The 19,807-nt window shown below is 39.9% G+C and overlaps 1 protein-coding gene across 5 annotated transcripts in view; it reads left to right on the forward strand.

The window, feature by feature from the left end:
- The window catches only part of Mtf2 (metal response element binding transcription factor 2), a 42,277-nt gene that overhangs the window by 4,706 nt on the left and 17,764 nt on the right, over positions 1-19,807 (forward strand). For 3 of the 5 annotated variants that reach the window (XM_031337220.1, XM_031337218.1, XM_031337219.1), the window contains 5 exons: positions 9,787-9,985; positions 10,095-10,176; positions 15,108-15,203; positions 15,427-15,527; positions 15,909-16,057. In XM_031337220.1, coding sequence (XP_031193080.1) covers positions 9,787-9,985; positions 10,095-10,176; positions 15,108-15,203; positions 15,427-15,527; positions 15,909-16,057 — 627 coding nt within the window. Of the gene's footprint in view, positions 1-3,501; positions 3,650-9,786; positions 9,986-10,094; positions 10,177-15,107; positions 15,204-15,426; positions 15,528-15,908; positions 16,058-19,807 lie in introns of all 5 variants that reach the window. The other 2 variants (XM_031337222.1, XM_031337221.1) reach the window with 1 other exon arrangement.

Below are 19,807 nucleotides of genomic sequence, written 5' to 3' on the forward strand. Positions count from 1 at the left end.
CTCAGAAATTCGCCTGCCTCTGCCTCCCAAGTGCTGGGATTAAAGGCGTGCGCCACCACCGCCTGGCTAGGAAGTTTCTTGATGAGGGATGAGAACTACACTTAACTGGGCATAAGTAAAAATATTTAGGATATAGTTAGGGATTGTGCTGGTTTAGTAAATGGTAATTGTAGGTTCTCTAGGATCCATGTCTACACTAGTCCTAGGTAGTTGGGTAGGTTTCCAGCAACATACAAGATTTTTCTCTCTGATAAGTGGGGTCTTATGCCCAATTAGAGAGTTACTGGTTACCACTAAGGTATGCATGCCGCTACTGCACCATAAAGGTTATTGGGCCAGCTGTCATCGCTGGGTAGGACTGTTGTTGCTTCTTCTTTTGGCAGCTTGCATGGCACCTTGTGTACGGTGAAGCTAGTGCTTAGGGAGGCTTTCAGGTCAGGTCTAGTTTCCGTGTCTCTGAGCTACTGTCTGAAGTTCATGGTATCTTCAGCAGCGGGGATTTATCTTCTACCACCTGGGATTGGGTAACCAAAGGCAATAGTAATAGTCTGTAATGTTTTAGGAGTCTCTTGGGCAATCCTGACTTAACAACTGAAAAGTGGGTTTCTCATGTGTAGTAATGGGAATTTTGTTAGTTTTTGGCTCTTAGAGGGAGCATTGTCAGCCCAGATGAAACATTTATTTAAATCATATATATAGATACATATATACATATATACATATGTATCTATATATATGACTTGAATGTGTATTTATGGAGTTAATGTGTATTGTGTATGTGTGGTTGTTACATGTGGAAATCAGGACAATTTCAGAGAGTTGTTTTTATTATGGGTCTGAGGGATACAACTTACAGCTCATCAGGCTTGGTGACAAACATCTTTATCTGCTGAGCTATTTTACTAGCTCTTAATTGTTTAAATATACTTGTTTTTATTTTATGTGTATGAATGCTACTCTTACATGTATGTTTACCATGTACTTGCTTGGTGCCCATGGAGGCCAGAACAGGATGTTGGGTCCCCTGGAACCAAGAGTTGTTAGCTACTATGTGGGTGCTGGGAAACAAAACTGCAGGAGCAGTAAGTACTCTGAACCATCTTTGTAGTTTCTCTATGGAGTTTTAATGAAGTAATTTAGTAAAATAACTCAGTAAGTTTTATAAAACTTGAGGGGAAGGGAATGGGAGTTAGTATATGTGAACTACCGTGTATGACAAGAAAGTAGGTCCAGGGGTTGGAGAGGTGGCTCCGTGGTTAAGAACACTTGTTGATTTTGCATAGGACGTAGGTTTAGCTCCCAGCACTCACATGGTGGTGGTTCATAACTATCTGTAGCTCTATTTCCAAGGGATCCAAGTCCTCCTTCTGACATCCAAAGCCACCACCAAGTTGCATGTGGTACATAAGCGTACATGCAGGCAAAACAGAATAAAATGTATAAATCTAAAAATAAATAAAAGAATATAGGTCTGAAATTGATTAAAGTCAAGTATATAAACACAATCACTTGGAAATAAATATTGGGATAGGTTAGGGACGTGTGTGTGTGTGTGTGTGTGTGTGTATGTATAGACATACATATACGTGAATGAGGCTGGAGAGAAGGTGGCTAAGCAGTTAAGATCGCTGGTGCTTTTCCCAGTTCCCAGGTGGTGGCTCACAATCATCTTCCAGTTCCAGGGGAATCTAGTACCCTCTTCTGGTCTCCCTTGGTACTGCATGCAAGTCATATACATATACATGCAGTCAAAACACTGAAACATACATTTTGAAAATACTTTATTTTTTGATTATGTGCCTGTGTGTATGTGCATGTAAGTACAGTGCCCAAAAGAGGTCAGAAGGTGTCAGATCTTCTACAGGTTGTTGTGAGTCAAAACAATGTATGCTTTTTTTTTTTTTAAAAAAAAAAGATTTAGTTACTATATGTACGTGTAAGTACCTGTTTTCAGACACAGTAGAAGAGGGCGTCAGATCTCTTTACAGATGGTTGTGAGTCACCTTGTGGTTGCTGGAATTTGAACTCGGGACCTTTGGAAGAGCAGTCAGTGCTCTTAACAGCAGAGCCATCTCTCCAGCCCATAATGTATGCTTTTAACTGATAAACTATCTCTCTAGCCCCCTTTGCCTCTCTTTTCCTTATTTATTTTATTTTGATTTTGATTTTTTGAGACAGGGTCTTTAGATGAGGTAACCTTTAAACAGATCCTCTTGTGATTGCTTCTTCTTCTTCTTCTTTTTTTTTTTTTTTTGGGGTTTTCTCTGTGTAGCCCTGGCTGTCCTGGAACTCACTCTGTAGACCAGGCTAGCCTGGAACTCAGAAATCTGCCTGCCTCTGCCTCCCAAGTGCTGGGATTAAAGGTGTGCACCACTACCGCCCTGGCTCTTTTGTTTTGTTTTTGTTTTTGTTTGTTTGTTTTGTTTTTTTTGGGATAGGGTTTCTCTGTAGCCTTGGCTGTCCTGGAACTCACTCTGTAGACCAGGCTGGACTTGTGTTTGCTTCTTGAGTGCTGGTATTAAAGGCATACACCACTGTGCCTGGCCATTTTTTACTATTAAAAAAATTTAATGTATGATAATGTTTTTTAATTTCTAAAGCTAAGAAATAGAGTTAACTTTTCTAAAATAAAATTATTTTTTAAAATATGTTTTGCTTGTGTAAACATCCTTGTCCGTGTGCCTGGTGCCTATGAAAGCCAAAAAGGGCTGGGTGTCAGAGCCCCCGAGACTAGGGCTGGCAAACACAAATAACCTGTTGTGTGGGTACTGAGAATCTAGCCCAGCTCCACTGGGATAGCCACCATTGCTCCTAACAACCAATGAACCATCTCTCCAGTCCTAGAGCTAGCCTTGAATCTGTCTGTGTTATGCCTTCTGGCCTCTGTAGAACTTTGGTTTCTTTGATGTTAGATGTTGATTTATTCCTCGATTAAAAAGAAGACATCCAGGTTCAGATTTTATTATATTCTATCTATCTCAAGAGGTAAGAGAATTACTTTGTCATAGGTTTGGTGCAGGATTGCATCTGAGTCCCATTTGGCCACATCGATTTGACTGTATATTATGAGTCCACCCAAGATGCCACTAGAGTGGCTCCATCATTTGTTGTTAGGTTATGTCCTTCACATCACAGGGAATACATGAAATTCTGGGAAAGAGTATAGCCACCATGGCAGTTTTGTTTAGAAGAGCTCTGAATGGTGGCTCATGCCTATAATCCTAGCCGTTTTAAAGCAGAGGCCAGCTTGAGGTACAGTGTGACATCCTGTTTCAAAACATTAAAACTAAAACAAAAAAACCCAAAAAGATGAGACTTGTTCCCCGGGGTTGGGGTGTCAGGGTAGATCAAGTGGGTCTTGTTTTGTTTGCTTTGTTTTATCCCTTAGCTCTTATTCCTTTTTAACCCCACTACAAGATCCTTTTGCCTTATAGATTGGTAAATCAAGGGCAAGGTGGCGGTGTGAAGTAGGATTAGATTTTCCTTCCTTTTTTCCCTTAGCTGCCGAGTGGTTCATCATGGACTAGAGTAGTGGCAAGGGTACTGGAAACGTGATTGTGGTGGAGGTGTCATGGCTGATGGCTGTTACCAGAGAAGAGGAGGGAAATTGGAGCGGCACAATAGAGGGATGAAAGTTCCTACTAGGGAGGTGAGTCCTATATGGGGGTGGTGGGGGGTGGTGGTAGCTTTCAGCCCTTAGATTAAACTACCTTTAATATAGACTTTATTTAAACAGCCAGTTGTTACTAGTAGTTTACTGACTGTATTGTTTAACTCTGCATTGTGTGTGATAGGTGTGTGTGAGGATATGGTGAGCAAGAATGACAGTTTTCAAAGAACGCAGACTGTATACAGGGTGTAGAGTAAAGACTCATTTTTGTATTGAAGAAAAATAATTGAAATCACAGATTACTTTTTTTTGAGAAATGATACTATGCTAGGTTCTTAAATGTGTTTTCACAATCTGTTAATTCTTTAAAAATTTGGTAATTTTTTTTGATAACAGTGTTTCTCTGTGTAGCCCTGGCTATCTTAGAACTCACTGTGTAGATCAGGCTGGCTTCAAATCCAAGAGATCCACCCGCCTCTGCTTCCTGAGTACTGGGATTAAAGGCCTGGGACACTATCATCCAGCTGATGAAATATATTTTCATTATATTCATCCCCAACTCTTCTCAGACCACCTCATCCATAGTTCCTCTACTCCCACTTTTGAACTATCCCACTAAGCCTAGATTGTACTGGCTGTGTGCTACTGGGTGTGAAGGCCATACACTGAACTTCATCTGTGTGTTGAAATTGTATCCTCAGAAAGTACTTTAAATGCATTTTGTTTGTTTTGTTTTGTTTTTGACACAGGGTTTCTCTGTGTAGCCCTGGCTGCCTTGGACTCACAGAGGTCTACCAGTCTCTGCCTCCCCAGCGATAGGATTAAAGGCATGCTACACAACTGCTCAGCTACATTTTAAAATACTTATTGTGGTGTGTGCAGGTACCTGCGTACCATAGCATTCTTGCGGAGGTCAGAGGACAATTTGTAGCAGGATTGAGTATAGGTCATTTTTCTTGGCAATAGGCACTCTTAACCTACTATGCCATCTTGCTGTACCACACTTTTAGTACTCATTGAGTATGGATTTGTATCCATATCATTGAGCATATATGGAGGTTAGAGGACAACTTGTCAAATTATATGGGTTTGAGGGGAGTATTTCCCAGATGAGCTGTCTTGTGTCCATTTCTCCCCAAACTCCTCTTTTTGAGACAGGGTCTCACTAGCTGGCCCGGAACTCACTATGTAGAAAGATCTGCCTGCCTTTGCTTAAGAAGTACTTTAAGCTCTAAGAAGTGTTGAGCTTCTTAAAAGCTTTTCTAGGGATTTGGCTGTGGATAGGATGGAAAAAATGAGGTCAGAGGGTAAGGGTAACTGTTACTAGGTTGGGTTCTTGTTCCCAAACATAGCACATCAGCAATTTCAGGAGAAGGGAAGAAACATTAGGAAATGAAAAATGACAAAGTTTAATATTTGATCTAAGAATGTGTGCTGTGTAATAGAAGTAATACAGTGGAGAGACAAGTACACAACCATTATATAGAAGAGAGAGTATGTTGAAATAATAGCAAAGCATATAACTGTGTCTGAGTATGTTTATATTTTTGATTGTATGGCTTTCATTCCAAGATTAGAGAGCATTCTGCTGGCGTATTTTCCATAGTTACTTATACTATTCAGGTTTGGGTTATTGTAGTGGTTTGAATAGATTTGACTCCCCATAGATTAATGTTTGGAATGCTTGGGCATAGAGAGTGGCACTATTAGACGGTGTGGCCTTATTGGAGGAAGTGAATCACTGTGTAGGTGGGCTTTGAGGCACTACTATGCTTCCCACCATGATGATAATGGATTAAACTTCTGAAACTGTAAGCCAGCCCCATTTAAATGTTTGCCTTTATAAGAGTTGCCTTGGTCATGTCTTTACAGAAATGGAAACCCAAACTGCGACAGAAAGTTGCGATAGGCCTGACCATGTGGGTTTTGGGACTTTGGGACCTGGTGCTTAATAGGCCTTATTCATAGAAGCATGGAAGACAGTGGTGCTGAGGGTAATTTGAACTGTGAGGGCCTAGCTTAAGAGGTTCTAGAGAATTTTAAGATTTATTTATCTTATGTATCTGAGCTCAGTCCTTGCTTGCTCTGGCCCAAAGACTTATTTATTATTATTAATAAGTACACTGTAGCCGACTTCAGACACACCAGCAGAGGACGTCAGATCTCATTACGGATGGTTGTAAGCCACCATGTGGTTGCTGGGATTTGAACTCAGAACCTTTGGAAGAGCAGTCAGTGCTCTTAACCTCTGAGCCATCTCTCCAGCCCTAGAGAAGAGTTTTAATGTGTGCCCTAGAAATTGCCCTTATGGTGTTTTATTGAAGAATGTAGCTGCTATTTGCCCTTGTCTGAAGAGTCTGCTTGAGGCTAAAGTGAAGAGATTGAGATTATTTGCATTGACAAAGGAAGTCTCAAAACATCCACCATAGATTGTGGTGAATTAAGGGAGTGGTGGCTTTGGGGCAAGGTCCCACCCAGTCAGCTTATTGTTTTAAGTGGTTTGCATTTGAATATGTCCTGTTAGGCCTTATGACCTGCCTATTGTTTTTATTTGGATATAAGGTGATATGATAATGTATCTGGATTGAACTACAGTCCGGAAATGTAGGGCACATCTATGATCCAGATCTTGAGGCTGGAAGACACAGGCTTTTTTGATTTGGATTTTGAGGCATAGTGGCCATGTTTATAAAGATCCTGAGAAAAGAAAAGAAAGAAAAGCGTAGGTCCAGGTGTGGTGGGATGTCCCTTTAATCCCAGCACATGGGGGGCAGAGGCATGCAGATCTATGAGTTCAAGGTCAATCTATAGAGCAAGTTCCAGGATAGCCAAGCTTAGGCAGTGAGGAAGTTGGAAAACAGAAAGCTGCTAATAATGTAATAGAAGAAGGGGCCATGCTTCAGCTTTAGTAAGCAGCAGAACCTGGCTGACGGGTGGCCTGGGCCATGTGGCTCTGGTTTAGTCAAGAATAGAAGGGACTGCTGGGACAATTGATGCTGGTTAGCTAGATAAAGAGACCAGCATCACTGAGGTAAAATCTAGGAAGTGTTTTCTGAGAGCACAAAGGAGCTTGTGTTCCAGTAATAGCCAAGTTTGTAGCTCCTGTTTCAGCTGGACTTAGTAATGTGTAAGAGATACCCAGGTTTTCTGGTTTTGAAGTTATGAAGGGATTAAAGTTATGAAGAGCGGCTGAGGTTAGGCACTGTGAGAGGACAGGAAAGGCCGTTGGTAAAAGTACAGCCTCAGTGACATTTGAAGATCCAGGACTGAAGGGATCAAAAAAGTTGAGGCTTGGTACCATGAAGAGAGCCTATTGATGAAGCCTAGTTGCCAGCGGAAGACACCAGTGTATCGGAAATATCAGTACCATGGGATGATCAAGAACAGCAGCAGCAGTGGAGTCAGCCATAGCCTAGCATGCTACAAGATCATGTGTGTGAAATCCAGATTTTGGAACAAGAAGCTGTGAGATTGAAGTTGCCTTGGAGACCCCAAGATGTTCCAGATGGCAAAGCCAGGGGATATCTGTTGAGGAAAACTGTTAACAGGAGTGGGACAGCCCAGGAGAAAGAAGTGTGTTGTCAACAGTGCTGAAAGGAGTTGGACATTAGACATGGAGATGCAGAGTTTAGAGTTTGCCCAGCAAGTTTTTGGTTTTGCTTTGATCCAATATTTCCTACCTATGACATTTTTGAAATGATAATGTATATTTTTTTATATTGGGATATGCTGCCTGCTTTTTGATTTTGATTTTATAGGGGATTGCAGGAAAGAGAATGCATGAATCTCAGAAAAGATTTTGAACTTTGGACTTTTAAACTTTGTTGTCACTTCAATAGGCTATTGGACTTTTGAAGTTGGACTAAATGCATTTTGCGTTGTGTTATGGCTACAAGCCTGTAAGGGGCCAGGGAGTGGAATGTAGTGGTTTGAATAGGTTTGGCCCTATAGATTGATGTGTTTGGATGTTTGGCCATCCTGAGTGGCACTATCAGGAAGTGTGTCACTGTGTGTGTTGGTTTGAGACTTCCTATGGTCAGTCTTCACCCAGTGCAGTAAGTAACTAAGACACTTACTTACATACATAGGGATTCAAGACCCCAGAAGTAATCACTGGACTTAGAGTGCTTGCTTATTTATACAGGGTTAGATATATCCCAGGCTGGTCTTGAACTTTTCAAACCATCTGTAGTTGAGGATAACCCTGAACTTCTGATCTTCCTATCTCTACCTGCCCAGTACTGGGATTACAGGTGTGTACCTGTTTTTCTTTTGTTTATTTTTGTTTTGTGTTGAGGATGGAACCAAGGACCTTGTGCACACTAGGCAAGCATTCTACCAACTGAGCTCCATCCCCAGCCGCCTTGTTGGTTTGAAGATTATCTTTCGGGTTTTCAGTGATTCTGTTTACAGTTACCGTACTTGTAGGGTTTTGAGTTTGTTAGATACGTAGATTGATATTTTTCAGCAATTTAGGGGGAAGGTGTCAGTTCTTAATTCTTTTTAGGACAACTTTAAAATGTATTTCTTTTATACCAAAAGTCTGTTCCCATAAACATTTACTCCTTCCTCCTACCCCCAGATGCTTATATTCTACTTCTTGTCTATGAATTTAACTGTATCTCAGCCAGAATTAAACAGTAGATGTCTGTTTTATCTGGATCTGGATTGTTTTGTTTATGGTAATGTCTTCAAGGTTCCATGTTGTAGCATGGGCATGTTTCCCAGAATTTGTGTTATTTTTAGACATTGCAAACAGGTTTCCTTTGTTCTTAGCTAGGCTACCGAGACTTTAATCCCCATTTTCACTTTCTTTTTTTTTACTAAACTTTTATGGTCTCTTATTGTCTGTATAGTTTTACATATCCTTGGATGTTAACCAGTAAAATATCTAAAATTGGAACAGTGAAGCCAAACACTGCTTTGCCGTTGATGTTGGGACGGAGACATGATTCAGCAGTGAAGAGAACTGGCAGCCCTTCTAGAGGACTCTGGTTTGGTCCTAGCACCCACAGAGTGGCTAAGAGATCCAACATCCTCTCTTGGTCTCTTGTGACCAGCCACACATGTGCATTCAGGCAAAATACCCATTCACATAAACTTTTTTTTTTTTTTTTTTTTGGTTTTTCGAGACAGGGTTTCTCTGTGTAGCCCTGGCTGTCCTGGAACTCTGTAGACCAGGCTGGCTTCCAACTCAGAAATCCGCCTGCCTCTGCCTCTCAAGTGCTGGGATTAAAGGCATGCGCCACCACTACCTACCTGGCTACACATAAACTTTTAAAAAAATGAATTGACGGCATGCTATATTGTTCAGTTTTTAATATGTAAGTTATAATGATTTTATAGTTTGTCATTTGGGATTACTGCTTAAGAAGTAAAATCTTACACTTTTCACCTGATTGTAATTTTGTAAAATCTGAAGTTTTTAATTTTAATTATATTCATTTTATGTGTTTATTTGTACACATTCCTTTGTACTCGTGTAGTTAGGGGACAACTTGCAGAAGTCTGTTTTTTTTCTTGTGAATACTGGGGATCAAATTCATGTTGTCAGGCTTGTTGGCCTATGCCTTTATCTGTTGAGCTTGTCATCTGTTCAATTGGCAACTTTAAAAAAAAAATTAAGTCTGCGTATTTGGATTGATTTATTTTCCCCTTTTCACTTAGTGATTCGCAATAGAGGGTTTGTTACTGCCCTCTAGCGAATGTGAACATCGTCATCCACCCCAGAAGTCACATATCTTAATTACCTGTGGTCTAAGCTAAGAAGTTAAGGCTTAAATCTTCAAAACTGTTTAAAGGCTAGGTTCCCAAATGTGTAGCTTAAGTTGGCCTGGAATTTGTAAGTGGCCTGTGCTGGCCTGTAACATTTCCTTATGCTCAGCTGCTCAAATGCTAAGGCTTGTGCTCTCAGGCTTAGCTGTTCTTAGCTGGTATTTATGAGGCAGTCACCCTAATACAGAAATGACTTCTGAATCCTGGCGTAGGGTATGCAATGAGCAAATATCATGAATTATTGTTCTTTTGTTTTACATCTACTTAGAAAGTATTTGTCATTTGAGTTATTGTTTTTCTCACAAATTAATGTTTTTATACCAAAAGTTTGGTTAACATATGAAATGTATCTGGTATAAAATCTTATACATCTTCTATTTGATCTATTATTTCCTGAACAGAGACTCTACAGGAGTAGGTAATTCACTGGTCCACAAGCGGTCTCCTTTACGTCGAAACCAAAAGGCCTCAGCACCCTTGAATAAGCTGTCTTTACAGGATGGACATAAAGCCAAAAAACCAGCATGTAAATTTGAAGAGGGTCAAGATGTCTTAGCTAGATGGTCAGATGGCTTGTTTTATCTTGGAACTATCAAAAAGGCAAGTTACCTTAATAGATTTCTGCTATACTTTTATTACACATTTTAATAATTTAAAATTTAATCTTATGCTTAACAGTTTTAAGGGATTACTGATTTCTGTGTTGCAGATAAACATATTGAAACAGAGCTGCTTCATCATATTTGAGGACAGTTCTAAATCCTGGGTTCTCTGGAAGGACATCCAAACAGGCAGGTTCTATGTTACTCTTGAACATGATTTATATTGAAGCTTAGTTTTCTTCAACATGGCTTTTTCTGGTGCTAATGATACTGACTATACTGGTTTTCAATGACTGGGTAGCATGTTATAAGTAGAAGTTAAAAAATTTATTCAATATACACAATTCTCCCTTGTTTTATAAACAAAGCTCTCTAGAGTTTGAGTCATTTAATACTATTTCCTATTATTCTTCTACATACTGAATCAGTTTAAGCCTTTCTACTTTTTGGAGATTTTGATAGGTTTGACATAGGTCTTTCTGTCTTTATTTACTGTTTGTTTTTTTTTTGTTTTTTGTTTTTTTGTTTTTTTTCTAAGACAGTTTTTCTCTGTGGCCCTGGCTGTCCTGGAAACTAACTCTGCCTTCTTTCAGCCTTTTAAATCCCATCTTTTTCCATTCTCTTTTTTTCTCTTATATCTATTCATAAGTACCACATGCATGCCTGGTGATTCTGGAGGTGAGAAGAGGTGTCAGACCCCCAGATGGTTATAAGTCACCATGTGGGTGCTGGGCACTTGAATCTGGGTTCTCTGCAAGAATAAGCTGAGCCATTTTTCCAGTCCTCTTTATTTCTTTTAAAGTGGTAGAAAAGGGAAGTGGTATTCAGAGATAGAAAGGTGTAAAAGCTTGAAGTCCCGTCAAACAAGCACCTAGCTAGTGGGGTCAGGTGAGTGGGTGCTCTGTGCTTGAAAGTGCTATAAGAAACTCATGTCTAATCCCAGCACTTGGGAGGCAGCGGATCACTAGTTCTACAGAGCTTGTTCTAGGACAGCCAGGGCTACATAGAGACCCTATCTTGAAAAACAAACTACGCCAGGCAGTGGTGGTGCACACCTTTAATCCCAGCACTTGGGAGGCAGAGGCAGGCGGATTTCTGAGTTCAAGGCCAGCCTGGTCTACAGAGTGAGTTCCAGGACAGCCAGGGCTACACAGAGAAACCCTGTCTCGAAAAAGAGTACTATCTGCTTTTAGCCACTGAGCTGTATAGTAGTTTTTTGCTTGTTTTTTGGTAGTTGCTGTTTTTTCACCACATGGTTTGTCTTTTGCCCTGGATCACCTGGATCAGACTGGCCTGGATTAAAGTGTGTGTGGGACACTGCTTCCCAGCTTTTGACTCTTTGTGTATCCCTGGCCTGCCTGGAACTTAGTATGTAGACTAGGCTGGCTGGGAACTCATAGAGATCTGCCTGCTTCTCAAGTGCCTGACCATTTTATTTTATTTTTTGAGATAGGGTATTGTACCCTTGACTGGCTTGGAACTTTTTTTTTTTTTTTTTTTTTTTTTAAGACAGGGTTTCTCTGTAGACCTGGCTGTCCTGGAACTCACTCTGTAGTCCAGGCTGGCATCGAGCTCAGAAATCTGCCTGCCTCTGCCTCTGAAGAGCTGGGATTAAAGATGTGCACCACCACTGCCCAGTGGCTTGGATCTTGTTATGTTGAACAGGAAGTAGGGTTGGCTCTGCCTCCCAAGTGATTGAAGCTTGCTACTATGCCCACGGTTATTTGAAGTCAATTCTTCATAGATACTTTCAAGATTCATGTGTGTGCAATGGGAGTATTTGTGGAGGTCAAAAGAATGTGTTTCATTTTATCCTCTATAACTTTCTATTATTTATTTGAGGCAAGGTCTCCTTCAACCTGAGGCTATTAACCTGTGCTAAAAGCCAGCAAATGTGATGTCCTGTCTGCACATTCCACCCCCACTTGAGTTGAGTTTTTAAATATTTGAGGGAATGCCTATGATTGCTGGGATCTGGGATTGCAACTGTTGACATTTGTGGTTGAGGAGCAGAACAAGTTCTTAATCACGAAACCATCTTTTCCGTCCAGCATTTGGTATTATTAAAATGAAAAAGCTAAGACTTGCCAGGTAGTGGTGGCGCACGCCTTTAATCCCAGCACTTGGGAGGCAGAGACAGGTAGATTTCTGAGTTCGAGGCCAGCCTGGTCTACAGAATGAGTTCTAGGACAGCCAGAGCTACACAGAGAAATCCTGTCTCAAAAAAAAAAAAAAAAAAAAAAAAAAAAGCTAAGACTTCATAAATAGCCTAATTTGTAGTAAGGAAGACCATAGGCAATTAAATTAGGCTAGGAATCTTGTAAATTTGATAGTAAAAAAGGTATACTTGGACTTTACAAATAAAGTTCAGGTTTCGTAGGCTTATTTCTTGAGAGGAGTACATACAGTTTATTGGATTAAAAACTTCCTTTTCTGCAGAATTGCCTTCTTCCTTACTAGCCCACATGGAAACAGTGGGAGTTATGTTAGGCATCTACTCCTCAGGGAGGCTCTCCAACACATTTACCATGAGAAGGCTCAGCTCATTGACTGCTGTAACTGTAGCCATAAACCAGAGCCTATGGAGCAAGCCACAGTAAATGTACCAGGAAACAAAATTCGGAAGGGAGAGAACCTAAGTAGGCACTTAGTCAATAATACAAAACGCAGGCAAAATAATAATTTGTAACTTTTATGTTACCTATATATTACAGAATAAAGAGGTAGTAAAGCAAATTTGTTTTATTCCACTAGATAGAATATTATGCAGCTATTAGAAGTTATAATTTTGAAAACTGGCTGTGTGGAAATGCTCTGGTAGAAGTATCTCCTTGTATTGGTGAGAAGAAGAAATGTGTGGTGGGGAGAGCATGGCTCCCAGTATGTCTGGGTTGACAGCTGGTGTCGATGCTTTCTAACTGAGGGTACTTAAGTAGGTCAGTCCCTTCATCTGCCTATCACTTTTTCACTTTTTTTTAAAAAATAGATTTATTTATTTATTTTATGTATATGAGGATGCTGTAGCTGTACAGATGGTTTTGAGCCACCATGAGGTTGCTGGGATTTGAACTGAGGACCTTCGGAAGACCAAACAGTGCTCTTAACCGCTGAGCCATCTCTCCAGCCCCCAACTATCACTTCTTTACGAATAGTATGTTAGCATAGGCTATTGTTCGTTGGGGCTGCTCTGACTCAGGATCTGTATGTATCGTGACACCTCAGAGGCTGAGGGTGAAACATTTTATCAGGAGTTCAAGGGCAACAAAGTGAGTTCCAGGCCAGCTTGGGATATAGTAAGAGACTTTTCCCCCCAAAAACCATCAAATAAAGTTAGTTTTAAAAGCCGGGCGGTGGTGGCGCACGCCTTTAATCCCAGCACTTTGGGAGGCAGAGGGAGGCGGATTTCTGAGTTCGAGGCCAGCCTGGTCTACAGCCTGAGTTCCAGGATAGCCAGGGCTGCACAGAGAAACTTGTCTTGAGAAAACAAAAAACAAAGAGAGAGAGAGAGACAGACAGACAGACAGAGAAGTGTAACACAATGCTTGATTTATGGCATAAAAATATAAGCATTTATTGTTTATGTATAGGTAGTGTATATCATTTTTGCTATATTGAAATAAGAGGAAGATGCTAGAATTAATAATTGTGTTGAGATGGTAATATATTCAAATTTTGAAGTTTTATTTGTAGTAACACTCTTTTTTTAGATTTATATATTTTATTTATGAGTACACTTTAGCTGTCTTCAGACACACCAGAAGAGGGCATCAGATCCCATTACAGATGTTGGTGAGCCACCATGTTGGTGCTGGAATTGAACTCAGGACTTCTGGAAGAGCAGCCAGTGCTCTTAACCGCTGAGCCATCTCTCCAGCTGGAAGATTGTTTTTGTTTTGTTTTGTTTTTGTTTTGTTCTGCTTTGTTCTTTATTTTGAGATGGTCTCACTATGTCAGGGGTTCACTATGTAGTAGGCCTAGCTGTCTTGGAACTCATTATATAGATCAAGTTGGCCTTGGACTCACTGAGATCCACGTGCCTCTGCCTCCTGAGTGCTGGGATTACAAATTTGTGCTACAACACCCAAACTTGAGGTGTCCTCCTTACACTCCCGGAGCCCTGGCTGTCCTGAACTCACTCTGTAGACCAGGCTAGCCTCAAACTCAGAGATGATCCTGCTTCTGACTCCTGAATGCTAGGATTAAATGTGATTGCAGCCACGCCTGTTGATGTTTTTTTACGAACAAAAATGTTAAAGAAACAGAAATTTCTTGCTTAGGCAACACATATAAATAATTGGTACTTCTAATTTTTGTTGCAGTAGAATTCTCTTTGCATACATTATTAGACACTATATTTCTAGATTTAAGCCATGAAGTAATTGCTGTCTTTCATAGTTAGTAAATACAAAGAACCGTTCTTCAGTCTAGAAAGGGAGCACATAACTGCCTTAACTAGTCTCTGTCGTCTTGTGATGCTAACGTAAAAGATAAGTATTGAACCTGAGAAGCGTTCTGCAGAGAAGTTTGAGTTTTATTGCTTCAAAGAGACACTATAACCAGGGCAGCTCTTATTTATTTATTTATTTTTTCTAAAATGCATCTAGTTGGGGCTTTGTTACAGTTAAGGTTTACTCAATTAATTGTCATGCATGGTGGCACACAGGCAGACGTGACCTTGGAGAGGAGCTGAGAGCTCTACATCTGGATCTGCAGGCAGTAGGAAGAGAAAGTGACACTGGGTCTGGCTTGAGCTTGTGAAACCTCAGAGCCTACCCCACATTGATACACCTCTTCCAAGAAGGCCACACTTCCAATAGTTTCACTCCCTAGGAGTGAAACTCCTATGTGGTCACTTTCATTCAGACCACCACAATCAGCCTCCGTCACTATTCATACTCTACTTGAAATGAGAACAGTCATGCCTTATGCCTAAAAGCAGATTAAAGCATGTAGACAGACATGTTGTTAAGTTAGAAAGGGGAGGTAGAGCTAGGGAACTGAGCAGAGAATATTGTGTGTATTGCTCACTTTGTTGAACATTCTGACATAGTTAACACATGCCCATATGGCTACACTGAGTTATACCTCATGACCATTTAACGTTGCTTTCTGTATTTCAGGAGCCACTGGGAGTGGGGAAATGGTCTGTACAATATGTCAAGAAGAGTACTCAGAAGCTCCCAATGAGATGGTGATATGTGATAAGTGTGGTCAAGGTAAACATTAATTTTTCTCAGATTTTATTAAATACCGAGTTAGCCTCTTGAAGACTAGTTACTGTAGAAACTTGTCTTGCTAATTTGAGACCTTATCCTAAGATCTATTCATCATTTATAATGTAGGGAACAACAAAACTAAAAGTAAAATGCCTTCTTGAAATCCTGTCCTGCAGTACTTGCTAATAAAGTAGACTTTGCTTTCTGCTTTTTTGATATGAAGGGTATCACCAGCTTTGTCACACACCTCATATTGACGCGAGTGTGATTGATTCAGATGAAAAGTGGCTTTGTCGACAGTGTGTTTTTGCAACAACAACAAAGGTATCTTTGGTGTTTTGGGCTCAACATTACTAAGTGGAATTTGTAAGGCCTTTTTATTGAAATGACTATGTACATTGAAAAGTTTGTTCTGATGCAGCTAATGTTGGTTAGAAGAATTGTTTATTAATGATCCTTAAATGGCTTGTAGTCTTTTTTTTGTGCTTTCTGATAATGGTGTGGGGATTAGGACAATAAATTGAAAGAATATAATAAAATAAATACATTATTAGTAACAGACCAGACAATATGGTATCATAGGAATTCAGAATGGAAATTATTTCAGAAGTATCAGGCATTTTTAAAGTATAGAATTAAAAATTAGAAAATTTGATTAAAAAACTTGACCTTCACTTTTTCAAATATTTTCCCTCTAATATGTAGAGGGGTGGTGCGCTTAAGAAAGGACCAAATGCCAAAGCATTGCAAGTCATGAAGCAGACATTACCCTATAGTGTGGCCGACCTTGAATGGGATGCAGGTCATAAAACCAATGTCCAGCAGTGCTACTGCTATTGTGGAGGCCCTGGAGAGTAAGTAAACACAGTTATTTTATGTTCTTTGATGTGATTTTTTACTAATGTATATTATCTTCTTTTTCTTTAAAAAATTTTTTAAAGATTTATTTTATTTATTTCATGTATATGAGTATACTGCTGCTGTCTTCAGACATACTAGAAAGGGACATCAGATCCCATTACAGATGGTTGTGAGCCACCATGTGGTTGCTAGGAAGTAAACTCAGGACCTCTGGAAGAGCAGTCGGTACTCTTGACCACGGAGCCATCTCTCCAGCCCCTTAAACTTTTTTATGAAGACCTCTTTTTCTAGTTGTTTGAGGCATGGTCTTGCTCTACTGATCTCTGATTCTCAAGAGCACCAAGGATGCAGTACTGTCACTGATTCTGGTGTGGCATTGATAGAGAATTGCAAATGTATGAAAGAATCAATTAAAAAAATAACTCTAATGTTCTTTCTCTCCCCCATCTTCTCCCTCTTCCTTCCCCTGGCCGCTCTCCTTTTCCCTCTCTCCGTCATCTCCAGATGTGCCACTATAGTAAGCTAGGGAAGTGTGTGTTGTAGAGCCCACTTTGCCCCTTTGGAGTGTGAAGTTGACTCAGTTTATTGAACATCATATGAACTAGTCTTTCCCAACTATTAGTTCCTGTGTATATACACAGAATTTCAGAAGAAACTACTGTTTAATTTTTCTAAATATTTTACTGAAGAAATACAATATCCAGGTACTAAAAAGGTGTACTGGGTATTTTATGCTTATTTTTTATTTTAATTTATCTTAAAGGATTTTATATTTTAAATTATGTATATGTGGGTATGTCTGTATGTGGATAATGTGCACATGAGTACAGTGCCAGAGAAGACATTGGATATTCTGGACCTGGATTTCAGGCAGTTGCAAGCTGCCTAATGTGGGTGCTGGGAACAGAGCCCAGGTCTTCTGCAGAAGCAGTGAACTATCTCTCAGCCCTAGGTATCTTATCTTTAAATGAGACTTAATAGCTGCAGTATTGACAGCTAGGATATTTGAGCTTTAATAAGTGGGGGTGCATAAATGAGTTTTGTTTAATATTTAAGATTCCATTGGTATAGCACCCATCAATTATCCTTAATTATCATCCTATAAGATTGTAAAAGGAAATCATTTGATGTTGGCCATTCTAGTTAACATTACATCTTTAATTAGATCATATAATTTGAGCCATTTATTTATTGATTTACTTATTTGTTTGTGTTTGGGTTTTTCAAGACAGGGTTTCTCACAGGGCAGTGGTGGCACACGGCCTTAACCCCACCCAGCACTTGGGAGGCAGAGGCAGGCAATTTCTGAGTTCAAGGCCATCCTGGACAGAGTGAGTTTCAAGTCAGCCAGGGCTATACAGAGAAAACCTGTCTTGAAAAACCTAAAAAGATGGGGTTTCTCTATGTAGCCTTGGCTGTCTTGTAACTCTTGCTGTAGACCTGAATGGCCTCGAACTCACAAGGTATGCCTGTCTCTGCCTCCTCAGTGCTGTGATTAAAGGTGAGCACCATCACTGCCTGTTTAAATATTTGCCAATAGATACCTTTCTATTATATCATTTATTATGATGGAAAAGAAGTGTTGCAATTTAATAAACTGGCCTAGCACAATTAGAAATTAAAGCAGTGCCTCTAAAACAAAAAATTGTGAAAGTTTTGTCAGCAAAGATGTCTATAGATCCACTATTTTTTTTTTAAAGTTTATTCATTTTATTTATATGAGTACACTGTAGCTGTCTTCAGTCAGTGCTCTTAACCACTTAGCCATCTCTCCAGCCCCCCCCCCTTTAAAGTTTGTTTATTTTATTTATATGAGTACACAAACCTTAAGCTTTTTTTTTTTTTTTGGTTTTTGGTTTTTCGAGACAGGGTTTCTCTATATAGCTCTGGCTGTCCTCACTCTGTAGACCAGGCTGGCCTCGAACTTAGAAATCCACCTGCCTCTGCCTCCCAAGTTCTGGGATTACAGGTGTGCGCCACTGCCGCCCGTAGATCCACTATTAATTTTAATACAAATAAATAATACTAGTAACCTTTCATCTCAGGATATTTTCTCATCGTAAATAGTATCTGTACTTGAAAACATGTCTTTTTGTTTTGTTTTTGTTTTTGTTTTGAGACAGGATTTCTCTGTATAGCCTTGGCTGTCCTGGAACTCATGCTGTAGACCATGCTGGCCTCGAACTCAGAAATGCGTCTGCCTCTGCCTCCCAAGTGCTGGGGTTATAGGCGCATGCCAACACCACCCGGCCGAAAACATATCTTTTTTGAAGACATGTTGTACTTGTAAAAATGTCTTTTTGCCTAGAAAATAGTTGTACAAGCAGAATCAAAACAACTGTTATGCCCATGATTACTTCAAAAAGACATGTTTTCAAGTGTAGATACTATTTATGAGGAGAAAATAACCTGAGATGAAAATTGCGTTTTGGCAGCTTTTAGCTCTCTGAATCAGATTTTAGAGTTTATAACAAACTATCACAACCCCCTTTTACTTGATAGAGGTATTGCTTTGATTTCTAATCATGTTAACTAAATGTATTGCTGAACTTGGTTTTCATTATAATAAATAGATACAATAAGATGTTCATAAACAGAAATCTCTATGGCCATTTGACATTTGGACTAAACATTAGTACCTTTTAATCTGTCTTTTGTAAGATACAGAGAATTCATGTGAAGAAGCAAAACTATAGCAAAAAATTTTCAGAGGCGGTGGAAAGATGGCTTCATGGGTTGAGAGCTCTTCTAGAGGATCTTTGTTGTATTTTCAGCAACCATATTAGTGACTCACAACCAACTGTAACTCTGGATCCAGGGATCCACACCCCATTTTGGACTTTGTGGGCATTTATATTCAACATGCATGTACCTACATATAGGCACACAAATTTAAAAGGGAATGGTGCTAAAGAGATGGCTTGGTGATTAAGAGCACATGCTGTTCCTCAGAGGATCTGGGTTCATTCCTCGTACCCCTGGCGTCTCACAACTACCTTTACTCCAGTTCTCAGAGAATCTGCTTCCCTCTTTTGGCCTCTGCAAAGCACTGCATGCACATGATGTACATGTAGAGAAGCCAGCACCCACACATACATGTATTAAAACATTTTTTTTTAAATAGCCAGATTAGAGCCAGACCTAGTGTGGTCCATGTCTGTATTTGTAGTTACACAGGAGGACGAGGAAGAGTGATCGCTTCATGCTAGGACAGTACTTGTCAACCTTCCTAATGCAGCAGCCCTTTAATATGCACTTACTTCCTCATGTTATGATGACCCCCCCAATCATAAAGTATTTTTGTTGCTACTTCAGTTTTAAATTTGCTAATGTTATGAATCATAATACAAATATCCGTGTTTTCTGATAGTCTTAGGTGACCCCTGTGAAAGGGTCATTTGATCCTAAAGAGGTCGCAACTCACAGGTGGAGAACTGCTTGTCTGGCTAGTAGTTTAGGATTCGCCTGTGCAGCAGTAAGAACCAAACTGAAAAGAAAAGTCTTTAAATAGTTGGATGTGGTTGCTGTCAGGAATTCAAAGCGACCTGTCTAGCAGGCTGGAAGCCTGAGTTTGATCCTCAGCACCTTATGAACTGGGTAAAGTGGTGATTAATCTCAGTACTAGGGAGCTTAGGGTCCCTAGTTTTGAGGTCATTTTTAGTTTGAGGCTAGGCTGTGATATGTGAGACCACGTTTCAAAAAAAGAAAGAAAAGAAAAGAACAAATAAAAACAACAACCAAAA

Source organism: Mastomys coucha, unplaced genomic scaffold (genome assembly GCF_008632895.1).
Source record: "Mastomys coucha isolate ucsf_1 unplaced genomic scaffold, UCSF_Mcou_1 pScaffold22, whole genome shotgun sequence".
Classification (NCBI taxonomy): domain Eukaryota; kingdom Metazoa; phylum Chordata; class Mammalia; order Rodentia; family Muridae; genus Mastomys; species Mastomys coucha.